We start from the raw sequence: 17,915 nt of genomic DNA on the forward strand, positions 1-17,915 counted from the left end.
TTTCTAAATGTTCTTCAAACTAATTTTTATTGTACCTTTGATACATGGTTGTATAAAAATGAGTTTATACAACTAATAAACTTTATTAAATATACTGCTTAGGTAATGTTTCTTTCATTTTCTCTCTTTATTTCCAATCATTTAAGTTCATTTAGATGCTATTTCAATTTTAGTTTTATAAATTATGTATGAATTATTAACCAATGATTATATCTTTGTTTTACATTGTAATTATTATATTTCTCAGTCTTAATATTTTTTAACTTCAATTCATCCTTATAGAGTAATAATATTCAATCTTCTATTTTCTTTGGATTTGTATTTACCTCATTTGTTTTTGTCTGTGACTTTACTTAGAATATTTTTCCCATATTTTTACTTTAGAAGTATTTCTAATAAATAGCATTTTATTGGGTTTAGTTCTTGATTTAATTTGAGAATCTTATTCTTTTGATATGTGAGTTGATATATGTTCTAGTTATAACAGTTAAGACAACCTTGGTCTTAAGTCTATTATCTTAATTCCTGCTCTACATTTGCTTTTAAGTTGTCCTTATCCTTATTCTGATGCCTAACTTTACCTACATTATCTGCATCTTTTTTTTTTACTGAAATATAGTTGACATACAATATTTTGTTAGCTTCAGGTGCACTACATAATGATTTGACATTTGTATGCATTATGAAATAATCACCACAGTAAGTCAAGTAACCATCTGTCCTCCTACAAGGTTATTACAATATCATTGACCATATCCCTTATGCTGTCTATACCCCCATAACTATTCATTATATAACTGAAAGTTTGTACCTTTTAATACTCTTCATCTGTACTGCCCATGGGGTATGGGCACCCCTCTCCCTCTGACAAACAGCTGTTTATTCTCTGTATCTGTGGGTCTGTTTTCGTATTGTTTTGTTTAGTTTTGTGGATTCCACAAGTGAGATCATACAGTATTTGTCTTTCTCTGACTTATTTTACTTAGCATAATGCATTCTAGGTCCATCCGTATTGTCACAAATGGCAATATTTCATTTTTTATGGAGGAGTACCATTCCACTGTATATATACACCACATCTTTTTATCTATTTGCCTATTGATGAGCATTTAGGTTGATTTCATATCTTGGCTATTGTAAATAATGCTGCTCTGCATCTCTCTTTAGTTTATTTCCACCTTATTCTCTGAGGTTTTTATATGAATTGTCAGTTCTTGATTCTTCTTCTACCATAATGACTCAGATTTTCATGCTTTAGTGTAATACCATAAAGATCTGAGAAAGCTGATCTTTCCCACTAAAGATTTTGATTTATGTCTCAGGTGGAATCTACTTTTTAAGCAAGCATCCCAAATGACCTTAAGGAAGTCTATAGTAGAAACACTGTTGTATAGAAGTTATCTATGTTAATTTTAAACATATCCTTAATCTTCAAATTCTTGATTCATAAACTCAAGAATAAAAGGTAAATATTGAGTCCTTGCTGTGAATTTGAAAACAAATACTTCTCCGTCATCAACAATACCATCCTGATTTATTTTTATATATCTTCAGTATCTAATATTTAAAAATATTTCAATTATCTTTTATTCTACAACTTTAATTTCTGGAGTTGTATAGTTTTAGTTCTACATGTTATCTTTAGTTCTACATGCTAGCATATACTGACTTTTTCTGTTCTAAAGTTCCTTACTTTGACTATCTTTTGTTGGGGGCTAGATTTTTCTTTTTACTGAGCTATAATATTTTTCTTTGAATAAGGATGCATGGATGCTATGTTCCCTTAGATTTTGCATATTGAGGATAGATTGTCTTTCTTTTGCCTTAAAATAATATCAATAATATTCTTAGGTTATATTTTTTCCCCCTCAGAACCCTGTAATATTTTTCCATTGTCTTATAAAATTTAATATTGCTGTGGAGTAGTTTGAGATTTTTTTTTCCTTCCCTGTTGGTCACTTTTTCTGACTGGAAGTTTAATAATTTCAGAAGAATATAATAAGGTGGCAATGGTATTATATAATTTTTATCTTGGAACCCAGTATATCCTTTTGGCCTACTGATTAATTTCATTACAGGTATGTATAAACACACAATGTACAGCATAGTAGTTAAAGTGTATCCTCTAGTCATATTTTCTGTTCAACCATTTTTTTAGCTGTTCAACCTTAAGAAAATTAATTACACGTTCTGGGTCTCTGTTCATCATTTATAAAATTATAACTACTACAACACAGGGTAATAATGACTAATGTCATGACATAATATATGTAGAGTGTTTAAGCATATACATGGCATTCAAGAAGTATTTATCATTATCATTATTATAATTAGTTATTGATGTCAGATTTAAATTTTTTTTTCTATTTGCTTTTTGTTCCATTCTATACTTCACGAACATCATGGCCCTGCATGTTTGCTCTGCTGTACCTATCCTGTATATTGTGTTTTCTCTAAGTGGTTTTTAACTGTACATCTCTTTTTTTCTGTATTTGGCATGATTTTCTACAGCCTGAACTTTGTGTTACTGCCTTGATTTTTTGCCATATTGATTTTCTTTCTTATTACTTTAGATTCAGTTATTAGTGTCTATGAAAATTGTTCATCCTTGATCTTTTGTTTCATATTCTCTTTCAATATTTGTAAGAAAAACACTTTTTTAATGAAAGTTTTTAATATATCCTGAAATATTTTTTCCATTAAAGGGTCATTATCTGTCTTTTGCGTGCTGAGTTCCTCTCTCTCTCCCTACCAACGAGTGAGAGAGAGAGAGAGAGAGAGAAGGAGAGCGAGGGAGAGACAGAATGTCATTTGGTAGTTTTCCTGCACAGTTGCCATGCTGATTCTTTGTTTAGATGCTTCATTTATAGGTAGACCTTTCTATAGGGTTTTCCTATTTGCTCAAATATAGCTTGGGTAGATTCTTCTGGATTTTGCTTGCACTAACATTGGCCCTCCTTATGCATTTCTGTCTTTCTGCAGAGCTTCAGTTTTAGTTGGGTGTTGTTTTTGTTTTGGTTTTCCATTGCCATTTTATCCTTTACGGCTTTTGGACAGAGAAGAGAAAAACTGCACCTGGGTTTTTGGATTCTTATATCTCCATTTCTCTAACACTTTTCACAACAGAAAGCAGTTAGAGATCAGTTTTCTGTTTCTTCATCATTTTAAGGGCTGCGTGATGTATGTGTGTGTGTGTGTGTGTGTGTGTGTGTGTACTGCCACACTCTCATAGTAGGTATGTAAACTATAGTAGCACTTTTCTAGGGAACCATTTGGCAATATGTATCACCATTTTAAAGCATACACTTTTTGACTCAGAAATTTCACTCTAAGAAATATATATATTAGGAATCAATGGTGTGTAAACATGTCAGCAATGGGATACTCATTTTAGTTGTTTATAATCAAAAACCACTTAGAAACAATGCAGATGTCTAACAATAGGTGCTTGTTATATAGATTATGGTACATACATTCAATAAAATATTTTGTAGTTATTAGAAATGATGTATACTTATACTGATGCTTAAAGACACAAAAAAGGTAAGTAGAAAATAGCATACACACAATAGTAGAGCATAATTATTTGTATAAAAGTATGTCAATAAGTGTGAAAAAAGGACAATGCTAACAATGATTATGTCTGGGTGTGGAGTACAGGTGGTTTTCATTGCCTTTGCACATTTTTTTTAAAAGACTGACCATGAATTAGTTTTATAATCATAAAACAGTAATAGAGATAAAAAAAGAAAAATTGAGAAAGATACACACTGCTACCATCTCCAGAATAATAGCAACAATTTATGGAGTGCTCTATGTCTGGTACTGTATAAGGCCCTTAACAAATTATCTCATTTAATCCTCTCAGTAGCTCCATGAAGCAAAATTTTAGTGTTTCAGTTTTCAGCTGAGGAACTTGAAGGATGGAAAAGTTAAACATGTGTAGTGTTACACAGCTCATAAAAGACCATGCCTGAAGGTGAACCCAGTTCAGTCTGATTCTAACAGCTACCATCCTCCCAGTGCATTCTATTGCCTCTGAAGACTGTCAAATACATTTCAATGCTTTTGCAGGTTACACGTTTAACAGCTCATCATTCAAACTTCTGAATATTGGCCCTTATTTCATACTCTAAATGCGAACTTAAAAGAGAATTAAAAAGACAGAGTAAAGACACACCCAACAAAGAAAAATATAAATGCAGATGACATTAAGATTCATATTTCAATGTAAATCATTCTCTTTAACATAATGTTTTATGAAATAGAGAGAAAGAGTTCTTGACAAATGAGGGTCCAAATCATGGCATCGGAGAGTATCATTAACTCTGTCAATCCATCAGCTGACAAGAACAACAGAGGCAAATTTTGTTTCAAATATTCTCATAATCTGAGGATTTTCCTGAATTTTCATGTAACTTTTACCCAGTCATAGACCAATCATGCAGTATACTCTGATTTTGATTTTGGAAAATAGATTAGTTTTCAACCATTTTCATCATAAACCCAAACTCCAACTGTCAGACATGTTTTCTTCTAAATGATTAGCATTCTACCCAGAATACTGCCCAATCAAATCAGTCTACTTCCATTTCAACAACAGTGGCTTCAGTTAAAAACAAGAACAGCAGCTACATCACAAATGAGATAGCCTGAGAGGACAGACATAGTAGGGGATTGGGACTAAAATAGTGAGTAACAAAATTTCAAACATCTCTTCTCCTGGAATCTACCTAATATTACTTATCAGACTCGCGCTACGTATAACACAACAAGTAATGAAGTTAAAAGAACAACTTAAAATAGTAAAACAAACTAGCAGTTTAAGAGGTTAACCATAACTGTTTCCCACCCCAAAGGCAACAACAATGAGGAACCAAGGAATTTGGGGTCAGAGCCACAAAACTAAGGAAGAACATGACACTTCAAGACATAATAATGACAGCTTCTCTGGCATCAAGTCCTCATAGGAAAGATTCACAGCATTCAGTATCATTCACTGCCTCACCAAGAAATAGAACGAAAACAAATGAGAGGTCGGCAGTAGATGATAATGTGGAATGGTGACGATCACCATCCTCCTCTTCCTCCTCCTCCAGTTTGGCGGGCAATGTGAATGACAATTTGCCAATTAAGAAATGTAAACACATGAGGATTCAGAAACTAAACTCTAAGTTTTAGCCCCCAGTGGGCTTTCTTTGGAGTTCATTTAAGTCAAGAGCATTGTCAAGAAACAATCTCAATTATTGCCTCTTATCTATCATTATAACAACACTGGGCCTGCTGAGATAATACTTATTTCTAAAATATAAATAACAATAAAGGAACAAGGACTTGATGCAAACATAACATTCTCAGACACAAATGAACGATCTAGGGCAGAAAATATAGGTTCCTGAATTCTGAGCCAACCTATGGAAGGACTGTATAATTCTCCACCTATTCCACCAACCAAAAGAAACACAACAAGAAAACTAAGAAATGCCAGAGTATATAATGACACTCTATACTCTCAATACAAATGAAAAGAAGTCTCAAAATACGACCCACTTGGTTTCTTTCTTTAGCACAACAATAATGTATGAGTGGAACACTGAAGCTTAGGTTCATCATAACTACATTAAAAAAAAAACAAACCCAGGAAAACCCCATTAGGGTCTCATGAAAACATTTAACGTATCCCCACGTCTCAGGATACAAGTCCATAGGTTATCTGCAAAAACGCCATACATTAATTTAAAGGGAACAGCTAAACAAATTGGCTCCAACAGAAATACAAATAAATGGATTAAAAACTGGCTATCTAACCGTATACAGAGAGAAATCGTAATTGGTAGTCCGTCTAGTTGGGGAGAGGTTTCCAGTTGGGTCCCACAAGGATCGATATTGGGTCCCATTTTGTTTAATATCTTTATAAAAAATCTGGAAGACAAAGTAGAGAATGTGCTAATTAAGTCGACTGATACCACTAGATTAGAACTGGTGGTTAAAGTAAATTGGCTATAGATAAATGCTACTGGTCTCTAGAAAGACTGATGCTAACAGAGACTAGAACTTCTAAATAGTTCTTTTTAATGTATCACTTACAAAATCTAGTTTCAAGCACTAGAAATAAATAAATTTAAAAGATCTTAGTGCTTTGCATAACCAAAAATTTAGGTGCAATGGATAAAGACAACACAGAGACTCCAACACCCATGAATGCAGAATAAAGGATGCTCCCCCAGTAGATCTTTTCGGTGCAGCTTTATTGGGAAAACTGGTGGTTGTGGGTCTCTCGATACAGTAAGGATATTGGAGGCATTTCAGATATGCAAGAATCAAGGTGGTGAAAAGACAGAAGTAACTAAAGTCTCAAATATATATACACCTAGTTATTGGCAGAAAAATAAACAAGAAAACAACATAAAGCTTAAAAGAAAAAAAAGGAAAGCTGAAAACTTGAAGGCATGAACAAGAAAAGTGGGAAAATTGATCAAGAGAAAATCCTATAAGGAAACACACACACACACACACAAAATAGAAGAATGCAAGGTATAATAGGAGAGCTTTCCTAACACTAGAAAAAGAGACTGTAGTTTTTTAGCTACTCCTGAAAACACTTAGGAAAAATATTCAGTAGAACTCTTACTGGTTTGAGGTTTATTTTTAAAAATCTTAGTAGTTAACAATTTAATTTGTCGCGTGGAGACAACTGTGAAGGTAACAAGGCTTGTCACCTATGGACTCGTGTGTAGACAGACGGGTTTTTTTAGGTGATGTGAACTGAATATATAGACTAATCTGGAATCAGCTTTTAAATTTTATATTCTTTTTTTCACTTGCTTGCACAGAGGAATGTACATTGGATAACGACTAGAAAACCTAGATCATCTCAGAAATCTTGTTAACTTTGCTCTGCAACCTTGGATAGTTCACTTTCCTTCAGAGCCTTAGTTTTTCCATCAGTTAAACGCCAGACTAAGAATTGTTTTAAGAGCTGCAGATAACTCTTGTTAAAATAAGAACTTACAGGAAACTTCATACAGGGAAGAGATTAGAAAAATGTGGAAGCATGCCTTTGAGCGACAGTGGGCTCCCACCTGGCTAGGCTTCCCATTTTCATCCCTCCCTGCCCTCAGGACAGAGAACAGTTTAAAAATCACTTTAGACCATATGACATGCTGCTTCTGTCTCTAGGAAACCATCAATGGAACCAGAAAAAGTCAATCCCTCTCCTAGTGACTGATTGCTCCGGAGCATCCAACAATACTTAGTTGATTATATGTGCCTGATCTTTAAAAAAAATAAATAAATAACTGTAGAATTACAGTTAAAAAGAAGGAACATTCTTGATAAGAAATAGAGTGACATTATTCATGATGCCGACACAAAAGAAAGCATTGTGCAATCAGAGCCCTCTGTGGGTCTCCTCTAACCCTTCATGCTGTGTTAAAAAAAAAAAAAAAAAAAAAGGGAGCCTGGAATGTTAGATGGCTACCTTTAAAAAATCTAATCAACATGGCTGTAAGTATTCTGGCCTAAGAAATAATTGATAAAGTTTGTAGTTGGCTTGCTATCGATTTTACAGCTAATACCTGTTGAAAAATGATTTCGTTGCTTTGACTTTAAAACTTCCAAAGTGAAACATTCCTCTGTAGGTAATACTTTTTTAGGGATAGGACTGCATCCTACATACTAGAGCATGTAAAACGCACAAGCAACTATCGCCAATAGGTCTGGAGACAGTAAATTTTATTTTGAAAGGTAATAATGTTTATCGTTTATAATATTTTGTTAATATTTATCACTTACCTAGTGCTTATCATATACTGGGGACTATGCTATCCTCTATACTTTATCATAACTTCATAACTTATGAGAGGAATTAACTCCATTTTACAGATGAGGAAACTAAAGGGTCAGAGAGGCTTTTTTTCCCCCTATTATCACACAACTACTAAATGGAGGGTAAATATCAAACCTGACTGACTCTAAAATATCTTTTCAGAACTACTGTGCTAAATGATAACTCCTGATACCATGATGTTATGCACACTGATCAAAGAAAGAAGAGACTCCACTTGTGCTAAAGAGTTTTAAGAATAGAACACGGATCTTATATTTTTCTCAAGTTTGAAACCAGAGGATTGGACTAGCGTAGAGTTTTTTAACCTCAGCAGTACTGACGTTTTGGGCTGGATAATTGTTATGGGGAGGCTGTCCAATGCACTGTAGGATGTTTACCAGCACGGCTGGCCTCTACCCACTAGATACCAGTGGCAATCCCCTCCTCCTGGTTTTGATAATCCAAAACATCTACAGACATTGTCAATGATCCTCTGACGGGGGCGGGGGGGCGTGGTGGCAAAATGGCCTGTGATTTGACAACCACTGTACTAGAAGAATTCTGGAATCTTTTTTGTTCTCTCATTCTATGCTCTGAATTGTGGATCCAACTTCAGCCAAGAGGATGGGTTTTGCATCACTATGGGGTACCTGCCCAGTGAACCATTCCCTACCTCCATCTCAGTACATTGAGTTTAAAACTACCTGAAGCTCTCCAGGTTCAGTCTGCTACAAAACTGCCACTCTCTGGTACTTGAATTTATTATGTAACTGCAAATTGGTATGAAAAAATAGGGTAGATGAAAGTGAAGAGAGATCAGATGTTAAGCCAGCTTTGCTTTAGGCAATTTATTGAGACTCATTTCAAACTGCTGTCCTAGGAGATCATTTTATCTATTCATTTTCTTTACTAAAGGTACTCTATCAGGAAAATTGTAAAATGGGTTTAAAAAGCATTCTCTATTTGACAGCCCGAGAGAGTCATAATGCTACCTTGGAATCTATTAACAGATTCCAATGAGTGAAACCTGGAGCACTGAAAAGAGATTGACAACTTCCTAGACCCTGTGGTTCACTGGCTTATAAGGGCCATATTTAAAATTTGCATCATTATGAATATCATCTCCTGGGAAAGGAGTGCCTTTGATTAGAGAATAGTCCAAAATCGAATATCAGACCTATGGATATATGGAAAATATCAGTGAGTCAGAAGCTTTCATTGGGTTTGCTCCACATAAAACTCAATGGCAGAGATTATTTATGGTATGTTACCCTTGGAATTAAATTGAAGCTAGAAATATTAAAATGTAAATTCAATAATTATTGGATGGTTAACAATCCCAGATAGCTTAAAAGTATTACTATTTTCTTAGTTCCATCACTATGAACTATTTACCATATCCAACATTATGCACTACTTTATAAACACTATTTATGGCAGATATTAAAATAAGTCCTTGTTTTTTTTTTTGTCTATTTTGAAGCGCCTAAATTTGCACTATGGGAAAAAACATATGTAAATATTCTGTTCAGTGCAGAAAGTTATATAACAGGAAGCCAGGTGAAGTCACATTTTGGGAGTAAAGATGGCTAGATCTATTGGAACTATTGTTGAAAGCCTCAAAATTGAGATTCTAAATCTTGAATGCAAATAAGAATAATATTTGGAGAATTAAAAAAAATTATGATGCCCAGGCATACCCCAGGACAATCAAATCAGAATTTCTGGGGATGAAACCCAGGCTTCAGTATTTTTTAATGCTTTCCTAGTCATTTAATTGAGCACCCAAAGTTGAGAACCACTGCCTTCAAGAATAAATTGGATTTACAACTGTGTAGGAATTTTTCTTTGGCTATGCCTGACTTAAGCAACATGGTAGCCTCCTGTACTCAAATGCTTCAAGGATTTTAAGTAGTACTTGTGCGAGGCATTAAGTAATTATCTGTCACTTAAAAAGAAAGTTATTCTTTTTTTCCCTTCCACTTCTTTTTCTATCCATCTGATGACTTCAAGAACAAAGTCTCAGTTTGTTGCTGGTGGGTCTTTAGCACATGTCTGTACATGCTTATTTCCTTTTTTAAATCAATGAGAACGCAGAGCTCAGGCCTAGAGCCTTTATCTAGTATAACCTAAAATTTAATAACATAGTTTCATTTTTATTTATACTTAAGATTATCTTCCAGCAAGTAATACTGATTTAAGTGATATGAAATTTCCTTTTTTAAAATAAATTTAAATAAAGTGAATTTAAATAAACATAAAGTAAATAATAGTACATATTATACTCATATATGGAAAAAGTCACGAAGGTGATTCTCAAATGACTATGGTTTGGGCCACCCTAGTGTTAAGGTAAAGGGCATCTAAATGTTGTACCATAAATTCGGGCCCTAATTGTGCCTCCATCACTAATTATCTCTTCCCTGGGCTTTGGTTTTCTCATTTGTTAACAAGGCCATGAACCTATAGTGCAGGCATTCTTCTATGAGTTTAAGAAGCAAGGAGGGCTTGCCCTTTGAACTTACCTTGTTGACATCCAGACGCATCTTCTCATTGTTGGCACTGGCAGCCTTTTCAGCTGCTTTCTTTTGGCGTTGAGGTCCCCTCCCAAAAAAGATGTAGTTGACCAAAGCATATTCCAGAAGGGCCATGAAAACAAAGACAAAGCACCCCATCAGGTACATGTCAATGGCCTTCACATAAGGGATTTTAGGGAGAGTTTCCCGGAGGTGGGTATTGATAGTGGTCATTGTTAGCACAGTTGTAATGCCTGTAAAAAATGAGAGAGTTAGAGTAATAATGTTTGTATTTCCTTTCTGCTTTCATCATAGCTGGAAAGGTTAACTGTATTCTTTTACTTGTTTATAGATACTGCAAAATATATACCAGGCACTTATTATATAGCAGCCCTGTGATAGGCCCTGGCGATATGCATAAATCATTAATTTATAGTAAACATTAATCATTTGGGGGGCATTTCTTTTAATTACATTTTTATATTTATAGTTATGTATCTAGTGGGGGGCTAGAGATGTGAATTAAATGCTATGATAGACATGTGTGTAAGGTGAAATTTGAGAATATGGAGAAGATCCTAGTTTAGCCCACGATGTGGCAGGGAAGAGATCAGGAAATACGGACTTCGGAGCTGAGTCCTGAAGAATGAGTGGGAGTTACTCAGGCAAACAAAACCTGGAAGTCAAAAGTGATAGTAGACCTAAGGGCATTGGTGGTGGAGAGAGTTTTTTTATTTATTTATTTTTTAATAAATTTATTTATTTATTATTTTTTGCTGTGTTCGGTCTTTGTTGCTGTGCACGGGCTTTCTCTAGCTGTGGCGAGCAGGTGCTACTCTGTTGCCGTGTGCGGGCTTCTCATTGTGGTGGCTTCTCCTGCTGCGGAGCACGGGCTCTAGGCGCATGGGCTTCAGTAGTTGTGCCTCGCGGGCTCTAGAGCGCAGGCTCAGTAATTGTGGCGCACGGGCTTGTGGGATCTTCCCGGACCAGGGCTCGAACCCGTGTCCCCTGAATTGGCAGGTGGATTCTTAACCACTGCGCCACCAGGGAAGCCCGAGAGAGTTTTTTTAAAGGGGTGCTTTGTGGGGGTGAAAGTACACAGCGCATCAAAAGAATCTCAAGAAACTTAGTGTGGGTACATTATAGGATATGATGGGAAGAATGATGAGGAAAGTGGAGATTAAGGGCTGCATAATGGAAAGTTACATACACAGAGCCTAATGCAGAACTTGAACTTAAAATTGAAGGCAATGTGAGGCCACTGACCAGCTTCCAGTAGGGAGGTATCAGGGACAAACTGTGTTTAGGACGATAATGAGGGTAAGCATTCAAGACAGGAAGCAGAATACCAGCTGAGAGTTTTTCAGAATAAGTAAGTGATGAAGGGGAAATAAATTAAAATCACTGTAAAAGTACTGAAATCAATGAATGCATTAAACAGATGATATGAACAATGATTGCAAAAAATATGGAAACTAGAGATGGAGAGTAACAGAGAAGCAGCTGTCTAGCCTTCGTGTTTCTGGGTTGGGAATGTAGGCACATAATGCACAGATAAATAATATAGAAGTATTACAAGACTCTATGGGAAATGCCACACTATGTCAGGTTATTACTATTAGTCCAGCTGAGGGAACATCTCTGACAGTGGGGAGTAGTTTCCCCAAAGCTGTAATTGGAGGGATAGACAGAGATATGCTGGGTAAAAGCACTGGGAGTCCAGAGTCCTGAGTTTGATAAGGTCCAGCTTTGTAGGAAAAGAGTGATGTGAAAACAGAGCTCCGAGGTCAAGATCACACAGATGGGAAGTTGCAGAGTCAAAATTTGAACAGGGATCTCTCTGACTCAGAAACCTGTGTCCTTAAACACTACCCAATAACACAGACCAAAAGTTAATTTTCAATTCTATTTTTTAGGAACATATGTTTTCTGATTTAATTTTTTCTCTCTAATAAGATCATAATTTTTGCCTTGTTTTTCTATATGCTCATGAAACAGATACAGAAAAAATAAATTTGAGCATCCAATTCTGAGCATGGCCAAAAAACTATGGTTATACTTTAGATCTAGGTATTTTATAGTTCTCACATCTTTTCTATATTAGTCATTTTGATACATTTTCCAATTTTACTTTTCTCTTCATTATTTCATCTAGAGCTTATCTTGGATGACATGAATATTACATGTATATTATAAAACTGACAACACTGATTTTACTATTTATCTAAATCTCATGTTAAGGTGTTTCTGACCTAGTAATAAACTGCTCACATAAAAGACATTTGAAAATTTTCTTTCAAAAAGTAAATAACTTATGTATTGTTCCTGTAATAGGCATCAAATTGATAACAGATTTTCATTTTGGAATAACAGGATATTTACAAATTCCATTCATTACTTTATTCAGCAGCTATTTACTGGACACCATTCACTGTGTGAGACACTACAGATATAATGGAAGCAAAATTAGATGTGGACCTTCCTCCAAGGTATCTTCAGTACCATGAGGAAAAAGAACATCACAAACCAAATAAATATAAATTATAACTGTGGTTGGTCTCCAAGGTTGGTCTACAGTATTTGAAGAGAATATATCACAGGGGACTTGACTCAGTCCAGGAGGTAATTAATTCTCCTTCCAACCCTGAACCACCACAATCTAATCTCAACACAGCAGCCAAAGTTATCCCTCTGTATCTGAAATCATGTCACTTCTTTGCTCAGTGTTGCTCTAATTTCACTCAGAATAAAAGCAAAACTTTTATTATGGCCCCTGGACCATTTCATCATCTTTTAGTCCCCTCTCCCTGACATTATCTCTACTCCTGAACTCTGCATCTGCCTTACAGGCCACCTTGCTCACTTGCTTGGCATGTTTCTACCTGAGGGCCTTTTCATCAAGCTGGAATATTCTCATCCAGACATTTATGTGACTCGATCTTCTTCAAGTCTTTGTCCATTGGCAATCAATGAAGTCTACCCTGATTATTCTAAACTGTACCCCTAGTATACCCACCCCCTTACCTTGCTTATTTCCACTCTACAGGTTTACCATATTATATAATTTGCATGTTAAACGCAAAATAAATTTATTTTTTACCTTTTATTGCTAGAACATAACTTCCAGAAGGACACTGGCTTTATCTCCAGTGCCCAGTACGTTTGACACATAGTAGGTGTTCAAAAAAATTCTGTTGTATGAATAATGACTTTGCTAAGGAATTAATGATTTAATTGAGATATACTGGTGAAGCATTTAACTCAAAATTTAAAGGGATTAGTCAGAACTCAGAATAATAAAGATTGTATAAAAGGTCATAAATTTATTATATCTGGAGTTAGCAACATAAAAATGTTCATGAAATACAATTTATTCTCTTCCTCTGGTGTTATGATGGAAAAACATCATGCATAAGATAAGTGATGCCATGGACGATTTCCCAATATTCTTACTTTGTTGTCTCCTGCCCTCTGCCATGCTAACCCAAAATCTTAGTTAAGACTTCAGAATTCTTTCTGCTCATTGATTAGTTGCACATTTCATTTCTTTGTTTCTTGTTCAGAATAAAATAAAAAAATTAAAAAAAAAGATGGAAGAGAGCTCTTCCCAGGTAAGGAAACACAGATAAAAACTGAACAATTATCTAGCAATATTACATGAACTATGCATCAATAAAAATATCAAGCTGATGGGACTAATTTCATTACCAACAGCTATATAGTTAACTAATTTTGACATGAAAGAGTTTTAATTTGTGTTTAACTGATTTAACGTTGAATCAGATCACCCAACGTCTCATAGCCAAATTCTTATAATGTGCGCAGTCCGGTCTCGTCACGCATCGCAAATTCGAGGGTAAGGAAAGTGCACGCGCACTCACGCGCACACACAGGCACACTCCACAAGCAGTCAGATTGATGCCTACCTAATGCCACTCTTGCAGCTGAAGCATCGTAATTAATCCAGAAGGAGACCCAGGAGAGGATAGTGATCAAGATAGATGGCATGTATGTTTGCAGGATAAAGTAACCAATGTTTCTCTTAAGCTTAAAGCTGAGGGACAACCTGGGATAGGAACCTAGAAAGACAATTTTAAAACATCATCGTTATCAATCAATATTTATAGGATACTTTTCTTTAAAGGCCCATAAACAGTTTGTATATCTTTCCTAAACTCAATTTTAGCTCCTGCTGAAGGGCACTTTCTTCTGCAAAAGTGGTCTGAGAAAACAGGGCTTTCAATTAGCAGGACTTACTCAGTGTTAAATATATTCCACACTCATCAGTAATTAAAAGAATTCCAGCTCTTCCCTGCTCAGCCTCCTACACTGAATCAAAGGTTCTCATTCTCTGCAACTGTGATGACAAGACAATTTGAGACAGTCCCTTTGTTCCCCTTTTAATTGTTTCTCAGCAAGTCCACCCGGTACATTTTTGTATATAAGAATAAGGCTGCACACTCTGATTATAGGGAAAGAAATCTCTTCACAAGCCCCAGGATGCATTTTAAGGCGAGGATTAGTGGCGAGGCTGCAGTTAGCGCAGCAACTCCCTGAAATTTTGTGAAGGTTTCCATGTGTAGGCAGTATTTTTTCTAATTTCATTGCTTCCATCAAAGTTTTAAAAGGATTCCTGACCCACCAAAAGGTGGAGAGTCACTTTTCCTGAGCAATGTTTGTGGGAGATATAACTAAGGATCAGATTCTTGAAGCTGGGTCTTTTGATGGTGGGGACGTGGGGAATTACATTTTAAATGAGATATGTAACAGAATACAGTCTTATAACCTAAAAGAGTCATATTGATAAATAGTGTGTGTGTGTGTGCGGGGGGGATATTCTTACTAACTGAAAGCCTTGTCTAGCCCTCTTGGGCTGAAGCAAGTATATTAATATTGAAGTAAAAATATTTTAAGCAGAAACTCATTTCCATAGTGTCTCAGGGGTTCAAAGAACCTCAAACCTAGGAAAAGTTTCTGTTGTTTTTTTTGCAAAGCTGGAGGCTATTTTGTATTCTTGCTTGAAGTAGTTTTCAGGGACAGGAAGTGCCTGAGTCCTTAGCAGACAATTCAAAATCTACAGTTACTGTATTAGCTATTTCTGTGCTTAGGGAATTCATTTCAATAAGAAAAATATAAAGAGGGATATTGCCTGTGGACTTATTATTTTTCTTTTAGTGAGTATGGAGTAAATTACTGCATTCCTGGGCTTTTTTGTTAAAAATCTGTGCTGATGAAAACAAGTCTGACCTCAATACTGGAAGAGTAAGAATGGTAAAGGTATCAGATAATCTCAACATCCGGAAAAGCTTTTACTCCAAAACAGTAGGTAAGGCTACGTAAAGAAAGTCCTACCCTTTAAGAAAAATGTGAAGTCCTCCCACCCTACTGTGTTTAGAGAATTTCACTGTGATCAGACTTGAGTGAACTATGACCTGGCTGTCCTCAGTATGTTTCAAAGAATTATGATAGTACATGAGAGACATTTGCTTTGCTGGGGGTGCCTTCTTGAAAGTAAATGGATGGGTTCCAAATGGGCTTGTTGGGGAACTGAGCATTTTCAGCAGATCTAAGTCTTCCAGAGTCCCCATCCTTCCCTGGGACCCGATCCTGATATAAGTGAACCCTTTTGGCAAAATATAATAAAGCCCCTTTTCTCTTAACTATTTCCCCTTATACAAACCTGTGGAAAAAACAACCTTCTTGGTGATAAGTTTATAATCTACAATAGAGAACTGTGGAAGTTCAATCTTGGTTACTCCTGTTACTGCGTTATCATCCCCACGCCAGTAAAACTCAATGTCATCAGTTGTATATCCATCTGTAAAAGGAAACACACAAACACATATACAGATGCACAAAACAAAAGACAAACAAAATAGAAAAAAATAACTGTTTAGGAAATGAACTGTATAAACGATAATAGCTACAGCTAAAGGTTACTACGTGTTAGGTATCACGACAAGCACCTTAAGTATATTACCATCTTTAATCCTCACAATAATCTCATTGGGGAAGTATAATTAGGCCCACATGAGGCAACAAAGGCTTAGAGAAATTAACAGCTTATATTAAGTCTTGTAACTAGGAAGTGGTATCATTGGGACTTGAACCTAGGTTTATCTGTTTATGAATCTCATTCTCTCAAACAGCACCACATTATCACATAACCCTGGATTGTACTCTAAGAGAAGACAAAAGAAGAGAAAAATCATTTAAGTTATCAGTACAGCATTAAATGGTACCAAACCCTCCCCCTGCCAATACAAAATATCTGAATTACAAAATATTTGGATTTCAAGTCGTAAGAGAAGTGAATATGAAGAAGTGAGCCATTAATTTTTTAACATTCATAGACATGATCTCCAAATTTGATTTTGCAGCATATCTAAATCCCCAAAAAAATGCCCTAAAAATTCAAAACAACATAATTTCTAGCAGTTTTAAGGAGTAAGTACAAATGTAGAGTGTACACCGCAAATGCACAGTGCATTTACAGGGTCTGGCTCCATTCATCCAACAATTACTTATTGAGCACCTACTATGCTTGTCAGTGCAGTTGCTGGGGATAGGACTCTGCACAATAAAAACATGACCTCTGTTATAATGATCCTTTCAATCCATGGGGTAGAGTGGGACAAACACACGTATTCTAATTAGTAAGCACACATATAACTGCAGTGAATAAACACATTTTATATTGCAAACAATGCTGTACAGGGAAGCATGCAATGAAATCCAGTGAATACCAATATTTTACAAACTCACACATCCCCCACAAATCCCCCCAAAAGCATTCGTTATATTTGTATACCACACTTATCTCTTCAAAGAACATTTGCACCCAGATAGCTGATCTTTACGAGTCTAGGAGGTAGGCAGCACAGAGAGTCTCCACCAATTTCAAAAGCAATAAAACAAATGAGAAAACTGCTTAAGTTTCTGTCTTTTGACATGTAACTAGTTAGCGTAACACTGAGGATTTGAACGTCAATTCTTTGATTCTTAGCTCTTGTGATTTCCAAAAAACCACATTTCTTCCAAAGAGAGAAAGTCAAATCTCCAAAAAAGTGGAAGCAAATTATTTTTCAAAGAACTACAATACCCTCAATCTATATCAACCATAGCATAGCTAAGGCATTGTCTTAACTTTTCTAGAAATCTGAAGTCCTCTTTATTCAAAAGAGTAGCCATCTTTATCTGATAATAGATATAGAGTTTTTTTGGAAGAGTTTTTGAGAACTTGAACTTGCGGTTCCCTAACGATAGGTTTTGGATAATAGCTAATGATTTTCAAAAGGGTTATTTACTTGCAAACATCATAAATTGTAATAAAGATGGTGGAGTTTAAAAAGATTATACACCACCAACATTTTTATTAGCATGATCTCATTTAGAGCTTTTGTTTTGTTAGAGAATGTCTTTCTTCATATAAAACTTAGATTTAAAAGTAAATTACTCTTGGCTTTAAAGGAAACCCCAGGTATTAAGTGAATGACACAGCAAGCTGATTCTCAGATAAGCGCGCTCACTCGTTATTAATCTACTCCATTAATATTCGCTGCCTAAACCTA

General features: G+C 35.5%; 1 protein-coding gene across 4 annotated transcripts in view; it reads right to left on the reverse strand.

The window, feature by feature from the left end:
- Positions 1–17,915, reverse strand: part of GABRB2 (gamma-aminobutyric acid type A receptor subunit beta2) — a 284,907-nt gene that overhangs the window by 40,791 nt on the left and 226,201 nt on the right. For all 4 annotated transcript variants that reach the window (XM_061188414.1, XM_061188415.1, XM_061188413.1 and 1 more), the window contains exons 7-9: positions 16,025–16,162; positions 14,271–14,423; positions 10,354–10,598 (exon numbers count right to left, since the gene is read on the reverse strand). In XM_061188414.1, coding sequence (XP_061044397.1) covers positions 10,354–10,598; positions 14,271–14,423; positions 16,025–16,162 — 536 coding nt within the window. The remainder of the gene's footprint in view (positions 1–10,353; positions 10,599–14,270; positions 14,424–16,024; positions 16,163–17,915) is intronic.

This window comes from Eubalaena glacialis, chromosome 4, assembly GCF_028564815.1.
Source record: "Eubalaena glacialis isolate mEubGla1 chromosome 4, mEubGla1.1.hap2.+ XY, whole genome shotgun sequence".
Lineage (NCBI taxonomy): Eukaryota > Metazoa > Chordata > Mammalia > Artiodactyla > Balaenidae > Eubalaena > Eubalaena glacialis.